This window comes from Lytechinus pictus, chromosome 15 (genome assembly GCF_037042905.1).
Source record: "Lytechinus pictus isolate F3 Inbred chromosome 15, Lp3.0, whole genome shotgun sequence".
Classification (NCBI taxonomy): domain Eukaryota; kingdom Metazoa; phylum Echinodermata; class Echinoidea; order Temnopleuroida; family Toxopneustidae; genus Lytechinus; species Lytechinus pictus.
Window position 1 is genome coordinate 11,503,885 of NC_087259.1, and position 14,957 is coordinate 11,518,841.

Consider the following 14,957-nt stretch of genomic DNA (forward strand, 5'->3'; position numbering starts at 1 on the left):
TTGGCACGGAGGAGTGCATTGTGTGGTGGGGTTCACTACCTTTTAAGCACAACTGTACAGTTGTCATTGTGTTGAATGTTTATTAATTGGCTCTGTACTGTAGTATTGTCCTCAACATTTGTTTCTGCTTGGATTTTATTTTTAATTTATATTAAATCTTGTTCACCAACACATGCAATTTTACAGTATGCTAATACATTCATAAACTCAGCACTCTCACAATTTTTAAAAACATTTGTAATTGCTTTTGTCACAGGTTGATGTTATCTCACACATAATGTACACATATACACACATCCTATTATGATACATGTACTTCATACCTCAGTGCATTCATTCATGCAATCACTCATGCAATCATTCATGCAATCAATTGAATGTAGCTCGCCTACATGTAGACAGTGCCTTGAAGGTGAAATGTACAACAGCTTTCTCATTAATACACTAAATGAACCGTTCTCGATTCCCACACATGATTGTGACGGTTACACTTCGTAATTCCGAAGGTTCTTTATTTCGAAGGTTCGTAATTCCGAAACACGTACATGTAAATTGCCTTTACCTCGATGTTCGTTAATCCGAAAACGTAAAAGGTTTCGTTAATCCGAACATTTATGGCGTTATTCCGAAGGTTCGTTATTCCGAAGGTTCGATAATCCGAAAACAAAATAAAGTTTGTTGTTCCGAAGGTTCTTTAATCCGAAAACAAAATAAGGTTCGTTGTTCCGAAGGTTCATTAGTCCGAAAACGAAATAAGGTTCGTTAATCATTTCGTTTTTGGACTAACGAACCTTCGGAATTTCGAACCTCATTTCGTTTTCGGATTAACGAAACTTCGGAATTACGAACCTCACTTCGTTCTCGGACTAACGAACCTTCGGAAATACAGTACGAACCTTAGGAATAACGAACCTTCGGAATATCCGAACCTTCGGAATAACGAAGCTTCGGAATAACGAATGTATGCGGATTGTGACACTGTATTCATGACTTTCACTATGTCTCTGCCTGACTGTGACTCTGGCCGCATGACTGACTATGACTCTTCCATTTTGTTGAAGTAATACTGCAGAAACAGAAAGTCATATTGATAGAACATAGAGTGATTTCAAGTTCAGTGTTGACCTTTTGGTGTTGGTGTTAGGATCAATTTTTACACGATTATAATACCAAACAGAACATGAAGATGGTCCCGAAAAGTCACTCGCTAGTTGTTGAGATGTCAATATTGTGATCTGGATCAGTTTAACATAATCTGAATAATTTTTGTTGGAGCTAGTGGAAGCAATCCAAATTTCGACACCAACACCAAGGCCAACACCGGACTTGAAATCACTCATAGGGTGCACTTGCCACCCTCCACCCAGATATAGTTATTGGTACCTGGTTGGAAGGTTTCCCAAGGGGGTCACTGCCATTGGACAGTGTATAGCATATGTGACAAAGAAACAGGAAAAAGGGGGGGGGGAGTTTTTCGACGATAGGTGCGGAACACGAATAGTGACAAAAACGCCCAAAATAGGAAAAAAGCCTCCTAAATTACAATGGCCTAAAACGCGAATATAGTATGTTATTTGCACCGACTGCGACGGCAAGCCATTCCGGGCTCGAATCCCCAAATATCAACAGCACCAAACACAGGAAAGTATCAAAACAGAGTGTATGTTTAGTGCTTGTAGCAGTTGCCCCATGCAGTTGTTGCTTTCTAATCCACTCATTGTATGAGGGTGAGACCCCCGTGCACAAAGATTTTTTTTTTATCTAATGAAAATGTTGACTTCGCTGAGCGCTCGATCGCATGTTGATTCCTGCATAGACTGTGTTTTTCCCTTTTTTTCGCAGTAGGCGCGGAACGCGATTAGAGTGTAAAAAAGGCCCCAAATCCCTGTTTAGAGTGTGCAAATCTGGGACACCTGCACAAATCCATGTTTAGAGTGTCGTAGCAACCTGCGCTATAATTCTTGTTTAGAGTACTTTTTAGGACGATTTTCACAGACGCTGTCCTATCTTCAATAGCAGTGACGCCCCCCCCCCCTCCTGGAAGGAATTCTTTGAATGCTCAAACTTAAGATCAGGTGGCTGTTTCATAAAGCTGTTAGTTAAGAGCAACTTTAAGAATGACTGGTGATCCTTTTTTGTTGTAAATGGTATATTCATTGGCGATGGTTAAGCGCATAAGAAAGGTTTACCAGTCGTTGTTTACTGACGAAAAGCTTTATGAATCGGCTACCAGGGTAGCCTACCAAAGTAATAAGTAATAGTAGTACATGTACATGTAGTATGCAGCACTTTAAAAATTTGGTTAAGCGTAATCAAATTTATGATACATGTACATGCATTATTCTTGTTATTAATATTAATAGATAATTGATGAAATCTTATAAATTCATTCCATTTAAATTCGTCTTTTTTCAGTGTGACGAATATACTGTGTTCCAGAATTCAACATAAGGCAATTACACGAAACCACCTGATATTGCCCCATTTGGAAATGTAAAGTAGACCATTTATGTGCAATTAGTGTGAACTGCTGTTTGAAAGAAAAAAAAGAAGAGAATTAATGCCGCCTATGCAAGAATGCAGCTCATTATTCATGAAACTGATTATAAGTATACAAATAGCGAATAGGCATGAGTGCGATGGTGCGAGATTTCGCATGAGGTGAATGCAAGATGCTCTATTCAACTCGGCGTTAGCCGAGTTGAATAGAGTGTTTCTATCTGTCACCGAATGCGAAATCTCGCACCATTGCACGAATAAGAATATTCGCTATTTGTGTTGTACAACGCCTCGGAATCTACCGAAAATATGAAAAAAGAAAGAGTTTATCCCTATAGTAATCTATGAAAAGGGAGCAGAAATACCGAAAGCAGAAAGCAAAATCCCACAAGCGCACATGACCTTGGGCAGCCTTGCGCATTTAGCCAGCAGGCTTATACGCGTATTGTTCATTTTTACTGAGCGCAATGAATTAAATCATATTGTGACGTCACCTCCTAAAGCCGTGCAATGGTACATTTTGGATGGTACGTCTTTTGTGCAACGGTACGAATGTTTGACATTCAGCCTTCCATTTGCTCGCGTACAACAAGCTAAGTAGGCGTTGTTCAATAAATAACATACATTACGCTCTTTATATCCCAGCTTTCTGTGTTTTACAGTACAGTACATACATGAACAGTTCATGTACATTTTTAACTGCATGATCTTTAAAAAAGTCACACAACATGATACAAAATGAAAGCAATATGTTGTCAAATAATCAACTTGTAAGTGTGGCTTGAAATGCATACTTGAACATGTTCCTACCAGTACATTTCAAGCATGCTAACACTTAAAAACAAACACTTGAAAACACCCACTTTACACTCGTTCAGGTTTAGCATACAAACCAATATCATTGTCACAGACAGGTATATGGTCTGTGCTAGAAGTACTTTATTCATTCTCGAAAAAGTAAGCCTTCAAAAATAAAGTATGGCACTTCATTTTAATGATGACACCCCCCCCCCAAATATGTAGTGTCTAGAGTACTAACTTTGTGTTTTCTCATATCTACATTTATGTAGAAACTGTACAGTGTATAGCCAGCATTCATCATCCTCATGCCTATAAAGTAGCTCATAGAATCAATCATCTATTAACTAATGTGCCACTTTTCTCACATTCATGCTATATTGACTTAGTCATAGTTTGTAGTTATATACCAAATTATAATACTTCTTGAATACATTATCACTATTTTTCAATTAGTAACAGATCTTGGGATGTCCTTCCCGGGGGGGGGGGGGGGGGAGGGAGGATAAATAATAAATCTTTATTATTCTATAATAATGGATATTTTGAATTCCTTCGTTTAATTTCTTTCTGGTCTGATATAAAAGGGAAATGGATTTAACTTGAGGTCCTGTCTTTTATCATCATGCAGAATTAGTGATTAAAGAATGTCTTTGTTGTAATGTAAACATTCTACATTTTACTTTTTTGAGGAAGTGGATCGGTGGATTATTTGCTATGATATCAAATGAGAAATGCACTGAATCTTCACGATTTGAAGACATGTAATAATCAAAGCATTTCAATTTTCTGGAATGTTTTTTGTGAGCATGCAGTCAACCAGGATGATCTCTTTATATCAAATGATAAAAACATCAGGGTCATCGAACAAATTTAGAATGTTGGCATTGTTGCAAGCCCCGGGCTTTCTAATGTGAATTGTAAAAGCTACAGCATCAGTGGTACAATTATGGTAGAGCAATTATCATACGATGGTCGTGGAATAAGCTTCCTTCCTTTTAGTACAATGACTTTTTTTAAAAAATTGTGTAAACACGAGACATTGCAAGACACTCTGAAAAGTGTGACGTGGCACAAAATAAGTGGAAAAATCAGTTGGCTCTTGAAAATACCGCACTTCCATAGGATTCATGGAGATTGATTTTGAAAGATTTTCAGATTTTTAAAAGCCCTATCCAACTTCAGACAGCCCCTGGGAATATTCAAATGTGTTATATAGACTCTTTAGAGCACCTACTGTAAATTGTAGGCTTTCTTTATCAATCACAACAAACATGCATTGTACTAAAAAGGTGTTCGGGGGGCCATTTCATAAAGCTGTTTGTAAGTTAAGAGTGACTTTAAGAACAACTGGTGATCCTTTTTTTGGTAAATGGTATTCACCATTAATGTTAATTAGTGATTATTTTTAGCACGTAAGAAAGGATCACCAGTCGTTCTTAAAGTCGCTGTTAATTACGAACAGCTTTATGAAACACCCACCTGGTGAGGGAGGGAACATCTGGAGCCTGTTTGATAAAGACTTTCAATATGCTATGATTGTAACTACATGTACCATGGTACCAGGGCTAAACAGCCAATCATAATCAAGATTTCTATGGTAGTTAACAATAACTGCAAAGTTACCATAGTTTTCGGTGTTTATGAAACAGGCCACTGATCTTAAAGGTCAAGTCCACTCCAGGAAAATGCTGACTTGAATAAACAGAGAAAAATCAAACTAGCATAGTGCTGAAAATTTCATCAAAATCGGATGTAAAATAAGTTATGAAATTTTAAAGTTTCGCTTATTTTTCACAAAACAGTGATATGCACAACTAGGTGAGTCAGTCGATGATGTCTATCACTCACTATTTTTTTTTATTGTTTGAATTATACAATATTTAATTTTTTTATAGATTTGACAATAAGGACCAACAAACAATGCTAATTCCACATGTTCAGGGAGGAATTAATCGTAGTACCCAGGACCAAAATCCAATTGAAACCAGTTAGATTTCCAACTGGTTTCAATTGGTTTCAATTGGTTTTAACTGGTTTCAATTGGTTTAAACTGGAATTTAACAATTTCCAGTTGAAACCAATTGAAACCAGTTGGGCAACTGGAAATCCTAACTGGAACCAGTTGGGTAACTGGAAATGACTTCCAATTGGAAATGATTTCTAACTGAATGGAACCAGTTGAGTAACTGGAAATCCCAACTGGAACCAGTTGGGCAACTGGAAATCCTAACTGGAACCAGTTGGGTAACTGGAAATGACTTCCAACTGGAAATGATTTCTAACTGGAACCAGTTGAGTAACTGGAAATCCCAACTGGAACCAGTTGGGCAACTGGAAATCCTAACTGGAACCAGTTGGGCAACTGGAAATCCTAACTGGAACCAGTTGGGTAACTGGAAATGACTTCCAATTGGAAATGATTTCTAACTGGAACCAGTTGAGTAACTGGAAATCCCAACTGGAACCAGTTGGGCAACTGGAAATCCTAACTGGAACCAGTTGGGTAACTGGAAATGACTTTCAACTGGAAATGATTTCTAACTGGAACCAGTTGGGTAACTGGAAATCCTAACTTGAACCATGCAGTTGTGTAACTGGAAGTCCTAACTGGTACCAATTGGGACTTCTAACTGGAAAGATGGGTAACTGGAAATGAATTCTAATTGGAACCAGTTGGGTAACTGGAAATAAAACTGGAACCAGTTGGGTAACTGGAAATGATTTCCAATTGGTTTCCAATTGGAAATTTTCCAGTTACCCAACTGGATCCAATTGAAACCAGTTAATTTGCATATTATCTGCTAGTGTGCACATATTAATGTTTTATGAGATCCATCATCATTAACAATGTATCTATTTAATTCTTTTCAATTTCAAGTGCCACACTTTTTAAAGATAAGTATTTAGAATACTTAGCAGTGAAAACCATGTTCATAAATGTTATAGATTATAATTAAAACAGATTAAAGGATAATTATTAGTACACCACTAACTGTTACCAAATTACATCAAATAAAAATACATATATTTGAAGATCTTTCATATAATATATACATATGAAAGTCTGTATTTTATCAATGCCCTTTACATTGGTATTAATAGACATATAATAACTGCTTCTGTGTTGGCAAATGAGCAATAGTTAGTGCAAATGCTAATTAATTTGTAACTAATTAAGTTCATTCCAATTAGTTCCAATTGGATCCAGTTGGAAACCAATTGGTTTCAACTGGTTCCAGTTGAAACCAGTTGCCTCCAATTGGTTTCAACTGGAACCAATTGAAACCAGTTGCCTCCAATTGGATTCAATTGGTTTGAATAGGGAAATTGGAACAACTGCACCAATTGACACCAATTGCCAACTGGTTCCAGTTGCCCAATTGGTTTTAACTGGAACCAATTGGCAACTGGTTTTCAATTGGAACCAATTGGTTTTAACTGGAACCAATTGGCAACTGGTTTTCAATTGGAACCAGTTGTTCCAATTTCCCTATTGAAACCAGTTGGCCAACTGGTTTCAATTGGTTTTGCCCTAATTGGTTTTAACTGGATTTTGGTCCTGGGATATCACTTGACAATGAGGAGAAAATTAGAATATTTCATATAATAAAGTACAAAAGAGATAGTGAGTGGATGACATCTTAGTCTCCTCATTTGCATACCAGCCAGGATGTGCATATAACTGTTTTGTGAAATGAAGAGAAACTTTGAAATGTCATAACTTTTTTTATTTTACGTCCGATTTTGATGAAATTTTCAGTGTTATGCTTGTTGGATTTTTCTCTTTTTATTCAAATCAATTTTTTATTGGGGTGGACTTGTCCAGGAGAAATTAAATCTCAAACGGGAGAATTTGTGAAAGTGGATATTTGGAGGGAGGGTTGGAGTCACTGAATCAATTAAAGGGGGAAAATACATGTACATGTGTGTTCCGTGTTTGCGTCTTCAGTATGCCATTCATTAGCCATGATGTTCACATGTATTTCGCTATTAATTAACATATGTTGCTTGAAGCTGTACAGATATGTTCTAGTTGAAGCAATAAGTAGTGCACTAATCTCTATTCATATAAACCTGGGCCCCGTTTCATAAACCTTGTTATAATAACAATTTTGCAATAACAGTTAAAAGCTACTGAAATCCTTCAATCTGATTGGCTGATAGTAAATTTGTCATAGAAATTGTGCATTTGTTATTAGAACAAGTCTTTATGAAAGAGAACCTTAGTCTCAAGTCTGTTTTTCAGCTCTTTGGTTTCTAATGCAAAGTACATGTAGCCTGAAAATTATCCTTTTTTGTCTAAATTGTTCATCAATCTCAATGTTTGTAACTCAATTTGTTTACTTCTGTAGATTTACTTAATATAGGCAGTTACCACAGATTCTTCGCCTATGTTTCATCAATAATACAGAAAATATCTATTGAATTTAAAACCTGTTTAATAATGTTTTATGTATGTACATGTAGTTAGTATTATACTTGATTCAGTTGTATTCAGATTTTGGTATGCAGTAATCACAAGCTGTAGCTTACATTATAAACACTGACATTTATACAAGTACAATTAAATTTATTCAGTTATCAGATTCATAATTTCATATACAATGTAAATGTATTTTACTCCTTATTTTGTTTTTCTCACTTTATCTCTTTTATCTCTCCTTCTCTTTCTTTTGTCTTCTATTTACTCCTTATCCCAAACCCCAAATCTCTTCCTGCTTTTCATTATTTCCTCTTCCTCCCTTCTTACCCTTCCCTTCTATCTTGGCCTCTCCTCTCCTTTCTCCCTTCTTCCCTCTCAATTCATCTTTCTCTCATTATCCTTCCCCTATCACTGTTTATCCATCTTACCCTTCCTTTCTCTTTACTCTCCATGGCCTCCGCCCCCTCCCCACCTTCCCCCTCCCTCTAATGTCCCCCTTCCTTACAACACAGGTCATAAATGTCTACAGCATGCCTGGCATGGATCCCGACTGGATGGTTGGAGAGAGGGGTTCGCAGAGGGGGAGGGTGCCGCTCACGTACATAGAAGTTCTGTAGTCACCATATTCGCTGGGATGGGATGGGTTAAGTATAGTCAAGGATGTTCAACCTTACGCAAACAGTTACCTGAAGAATTCTCAAAATTTAGAATCTTAATGTTTTCAGCCCTGCTGATAATGTTTTTAACATACCAGCGTAGGAAATATGTGAGGATGATCAATGATTTTGCCCTCATGACAGCCCAAATCTCCACAAACTTCACAATATTGCCAAATGATTTTTGGGGTGACAAGCATTTCTGAAGTCACACCAGGATCTTCCAGCTTTATGGATCACCCCTCCCCTCCTTCAGAATACAAGGGGATACCAAATGGATTGAAAAATAAGAATCGTAATTACCGATATATTAATGTTTCTACTGATGCAAGAAAAGCTATTGAGAATTGAATTTAATCTTATTTATCTTGCCATATGGAATTTATTCTTAAAATCCATTCATAAAATCACAAACAGCTGTATTTCATATTCCCCTATCAGAGTGCGCTGATACAACAAAACTAAGAATTGATAATTTGCATAGCTATATTTAAACTAATGCTATTCAATTGATTGAGAATGAATTACATTTAGACTGCCATATGGTAGCCATTCTTAGAATTCATTTGTAACTTCACAAACAACTTTATGAAACACTTACTTGCCTCCCCGCAGAATACAAAGACGCAAAATAGATACAAAAGTGAGAATGGTAAATTACAGGATAGTAATATATTTACTGATGCAATTAATATCTTTGATATTGAAAATCACATTGAGCTTGCCGTGACAAATGGCTGTCGGTGAAAAAGTTGTTTATGAAAACCCTTCTTCAGCAAAATACTGTTCATGTGACACTTGGTCCTTCTGAATCACATGCTTGTGGCAAATTGCCCTTGAATATTATGAGAACTTCACCTTGTATCTGAGAGTTACCCTGAGTTTGGTTTCTCATTACCAATAATCTTAGCTCTTCTCCAGGCCTGGGGCTGAAGGACCATCAACACTAATAATTCTATACCTAAGTGTAGCATTTTACTTATTTGAGTGGTTTCATCTCTTAAGAAGCTAGATGCCTGAAGCCCAGGTGGCATAGGAGGGGACATGTAATGTATTAAGTGTCATGGCGTAGTGGTTCTGACATGTGTCACCTAACCTGAGGGCCATGGGTTCAATTCCACCGCGGGCCTTAATATCCTTCCGCAAGGAATACTTCCATTTTGTGCTGCACTCAACCTAGGTGAGGGAAAATTGGGACCTGGCAGGAATTTGTTTCTCATAAAGCATGACAGCTACTCTGCTAAAGCCAGGATATTTATGCTCCTTTGCTGCAGAGACTTCTGATAAAGAAAGTGCTTAGCACTATATTAGCAACTATGATTATTATTACAAGGGTTCAAGCCAAAATGATTGATTTGCTGAGGCATTTATCCTCATTACCAGGTTAATAATGATAGTAATAATGATAATAATAATAATGATGATAGTGATAATAATAATAATAAAAAACCCACAAAGTTTCCTCATGACAATAATATTTTCATAGGTCTCTTGGATAGCACTAAAAGTTGTTGGTTCTCCTTTTCCTGACATAGCAACATCTTAAGTATCATAATTGTACATGTATTATGCTGCATGAGTATCAGGTACAACTCATATCTGTGGTTTTGTAGCTCTATAGATGGTTGTAATGACTGGCATTTCTATTTTAGTAGTGAAATCATTATACATGATTTACGTACACAGGTGGCATTTATGCATATTATTCGTGTACATACAAACAAATTGTGGGAATATGTACATGTACATGTATTTATAATAAACTCATCCAAACATATGTCTCCTATGGCATTCTCTTTATACCAATTAACCATATTTTGGCCAAATCATATTTGGAAAATATTTGACAGGCCTGAATGATCTAAACTTGATCTCAAACAAAATACGCTCAGGTGATTTTCAATTTCTGCTTACATTCAGAGATTTTTGAGGTGAAACGTTTATCAGATTAAGTCTAAGGTTGGACATCCTTATGAAAAAAAATACCAAATACTGTTTATATAGTAATAATGAAATGGTTATGCATAGATATTTCTATTGTTTTAAATGTAAAATTTAGTTATATTATATAGTTAGCTGCTAGCATAGCTGGTGTATTTGTGTATAGATAATGCTCTTTAGCTACGAATCATTTGTGATGAATCCTACATGTGGTACTTTAATGACCAAATTATCTAGATCAAGCCATGAGCTTTGCCAAGTATATGTGTTCATTAGTTGCATCTGTTAGTATGTAGTTCATATCATGATATTTCCCCAATTTTATGGCAATCTTGGTATGACCCGAATAATAGAACAAGCTATTTTTTGTTGAAAACATGAAATCCCCAACATTTATAGAGGCTCTGCATGTGGTTATAAAGTTCATGAATCGACTTGTTTTTGTTCCATCATGGTGGATTAAATGACTTTGTAATGCATTTTTTCCAAATATTATTTTGGCTTTATCGTAGCATAATGATATTCAAATATCTTTAAATGAATTCAATGGAAAAATCTTTAAACTTTAAAACTTGTATTTTCCGCAGACCTATTGTATTGTGTATTTATGTAGCTTTTCTTCTACGGAATAGCTGGGATACTTTTTGGTTAATAACACAAGTTCTTAACAATAACTGTATGGTTATTTTATTATTATTAATATTGTTATTATTATGAATATTATCATTAGTATTGTCATGATGATCATTAGTATTGTTAATGTATATTATCAAAAGAGAGAAAGAGAAACAAAAAATTCCAAGTATTCCATCCTTGTTAATAATTGATCCTTTCTCCAATTCTATCCCATTATTTTGAAATGAGAAATGCATATTACCTAGTGGACAGTTGCTACAGCTCCGATCTGTTTACTAGTCCTTGCAAACAGTTTCATGTACATGTAGTTTTTTCTTCAGTTGAATAGAATGTTTTACATATATATTGATGCTTGTGTGGGGGCTATACTTAATATGATTTTCTGTTCAATTATATTCTTAGCCATTCCATATTGAGTAGCCTAATATCTCCATAGAAGTGTTTAATATACAACCACCAAAATATTACTCTTTTATTAGTGTAAGATATTAAAGTGCAATTACATAATATCCATATAAGGTAGTTCATTTTGGTTTAAGATTATATACCAAAACTTCTTTTCCTCAATTCTTGCTCACTGGTCTCACAAAGAAAGGATGTGTGGTATGGGAGGTATTATTGAAAAGACATAAATGTATGTATTTTTTGGTGAAGAATATTAAATATTATACACTGCATGAACAATTTGTATGTACTTAGAAACTATATGAAATATTATTGCATTTTGTTTGTTAAGTTAAGCCATACTTCTGGTATATCAATTCAACTACTCGACTTAGAGATGTACGTGTAGTACAATCTGATGTAGTTTTCCAAATCTGTTGTTTTTTAATGTACATGTACAGTGTATGTATAATGTATTAATTAAATCTGTTGCTTGTTTTGCTTACAATGGTGTTGCATTTTTAAAGAACCAGTAGGAATGTAATGGAATTTTTTGCATGCACTACTACATCAAATTTACCACTGAAGATTAAAATTTCATATATGTTTTAATTTTATTTATTTAATGATAATAATTACGATGTATATATATATCAGAAAATAAACCAAAATTGAATTATTGTGAGAAGATGTACATGTATGTGTCAGTGATGAGTACACAGAAAATAAGGGCATGTGATATTCAATGAACACAAATTGTAACAACCTTTTGTAAAATTATACAAACATTGTCCTTTCCCGATTGATTTTTTGTAATGGACCACAATATGGACTCGTACAGTGCAACACCATTGCGAATGGGCAGCTTATTTCACAATGTCCACCAAATTTCTTCCAAACTATTGAAAACTCAATGTATATCTACCATTGGACAAATTTATAGTCCAATTTTTAGCCATGCGTATTATGTGGACATTGAAAATACATTATGATGTATCGAGGGTGAAGCAGATCACTTAGAATGTGTATTAAGGTATGAATAACAAAATAGACTTGTACTAATATAAAGGTATGATAAATCAAAACTTGTGAAGTGATCATGTATGTGTGTGTTGTTGGTCATAGCAGTTAAAATGGTAAATAGCCATTTGGTCTACATTCTTGTCAAATTTTCATTTGGTCTAATTGTCGTTTAGCCCATTTACTTTGTATAATTTCCATTTGGGCTATACATATTTAATCTATTATTCATTTGGTCTAACGTCAACTTGATCAGCTAGTGCCATCACATCTGCAGGTTGTCTAGTCAGGGAACTGCATACACCCGACCATTCGAGAAAAGGCCCCCCTAACTTCCCGAAATGTTGGGTCCAGATTTCCTGACCATTTGAGAATTTTGCTATAGTTTCGCAAATAAACTGGACCCAACGTGTCGGGAATTTAGGGGGCCCTTCTCTCAAATGGTCAGGTTTCGCGATTGCCCGACCTGACGTGACAACCCGATGTGATGGCACAAGCCACTTGATCTACATGTATGATTAGATGGGCTGCTTTTGAACCAACTTTTCATTTTGTAAAGTACAAAATGATTAGAAAAAGTGGAAATTTAACGATCTGGGGCGGTATTCTGAGGTCATTTTATCTTTAAATATTTTATTTTATCTCTTAAAATGAAATTGGTATTCTGAGATGACATTTTATCTTTCAGATAAAATTTCAAATTTTATCTTGCGTAGAAATTTTATCTTGCGTATCTACAGATGATACGCAACAAGGGAGTGCCTGCGTAGACACACACTTCACGTATCTGGCCATTGCAACGCGGATGATGTGCTTGCGCTCATGTTTGAAGAAAAAATAAAATAAACTTAAAAGAGGGTAGGGGCTATTTTATCTCTGCGACGTTGATTTCATAATTATTTCTTGGTGAATTAACTACAAATGTTGGCATGAAAATGAAGAAAAATTATATAGTTATTGAGAATAATACCTTAACGTTATTCCTGTACAATCAGGAAGTATTTCATGAGACTTTTCTTGACTAATATTGTCTTTGAAATGATGCTTGAAAAGATGAAATATAGACTTCGAAAAAAGATGAGAGTATTGTCATTTTTTTTAAAAGAAAAGACGCGCAAGCGTATATTGCAAGCATATTTGAAGTCAATAAATTGACGCAATCTCACTCCTTTGCCTCACCTCCAGGCGGAATGGATTTTCATTGGTTGAGTGATATGAGAGCTATAAAAGCGCATTTCTAATTGGATAAAAGGTGTGTCTTACAGAGATAAAATGAAGATAAAATTGTTCTCAGAATACCAATTCGGAGAGATTTTAAGGGTATTTTATCTCACTGATTTTAACGGAGATAAAATATTTTATTTTATCCGAGATAAAATGGATCTCAGAATACCATCCCTGGACATTAGACTAACTGGAATGTAGCCCAAGTGAGTAGTATACCATCTGATGGTTCGACCATCTGATAGTAGACCAAGTGGGTTAGCCATGATTATTAAAACTGAGAATTTCATAATTCCATAACTTTTTTTAATTAAAAGTACACAATAAATCAATAAACAGCACATAGACAGTAAAAGTTCTACATTTATTTACAAGACATACCAATTTCCACATTCTCTATTTCATGATGAACAGTACACAGAAAAAAAGACAGAAAGTAATGATTTACACATAATGAACAGAACGAAGTAAAATATAATTTGAGGCAATCTCTTAATTGGATAAAGAATGCATGTTGTACAACGGGAATTTGCCTCATGTAACAACCCCCCCAATAAAACAAACAGCTACGTATACTTTGAGGCGGTGACCTTATTTTCAATACCCGGTACACACATGATTGTAATAATGTAATGTTTATGAGTCACATACATGTAATACATAGACAGCTTAAAAAATATATTAAAAAGAAAGTAAAAAGAAGGGGGGATCAATGAATTTGTTTGTTGCACTATCAAGTAAATTCATATGCCCATCATTCAGGAACCAGTGGTGATGTTTTCCATATTATATTAAATTAGCTTGATATCACATGAATGCCTAAATTAACAGTTTCAACTGATATCCAAAATCGATTCACGATGTTCCAAACTTGACACTGAAGATTCAACAGGCCAATTCTCTGTCACAATGGTCTTGACCGAGATGCATATTCATGGAAAGTTGGCGACAGCCTGCTTCCATGCGTAAAGTCATAGGAGTTTCATTGTCATTGACAATCCCGATTATTGTTCAAATGCACGTATGCTGATGAATATTCATTTTCATCAGTGATCCAATCCACATTCGCATGATAGTCAATATAAATATCACTGGTAGTACAGCTCCAGATTGGCCCCATCTGAAATTTCATCTAAAAGATACTTAGGTTAAGGAAATTCACCAGCACAGTAATCATAAATCAAAACAATTATTGTTTATGGAGGAGGGGGGGGGGGGGGGGTTGAAAAATGGCTATAATGTCAAACACAGTTTGTGTTGCATGATAAATGCACACATGGGCAGAAATCTGTCCCAAAAGGTAGAGGGGACCAGGGGCTGGAAACTATGACTGACAAGCAAAAAAAAAAAAAAAAAAAAGGTTATTACCCATC

At 35.4% G+C, this 14,957-nt stretch overlaps 1 protein-coding gene across 2 annotated transcripts in view; it reads left to right on the top strand.

Annotated features, from left to right (window-relative positions):
* The window catches only part of LOC129277758 (endophilin-B1-like), a 37,952-nt gene extending 25,527 nt beyond the window's left edge, over positions 1-12,425 (top strand). The window contains exon 9 of one of the 2 annotated variants that reach the window (XM_054913920.2): positions 8,236-12,425. In XM_054913920.2, coding sequence (XP_054769895.2) covers positions 8,236-8,340 — 105 coding nt within the window. In that variant the 3' untranslated portion in view covers positions 8,341-12,425. The remainder of the gene's footprint in view (positions 1-8,235) is intronic. The other variant, XM_054913919.2, reaches the window with a different exon arrangement.
* Positions 12,426-14,957: the final 2,532 nt, after the last annotated feature.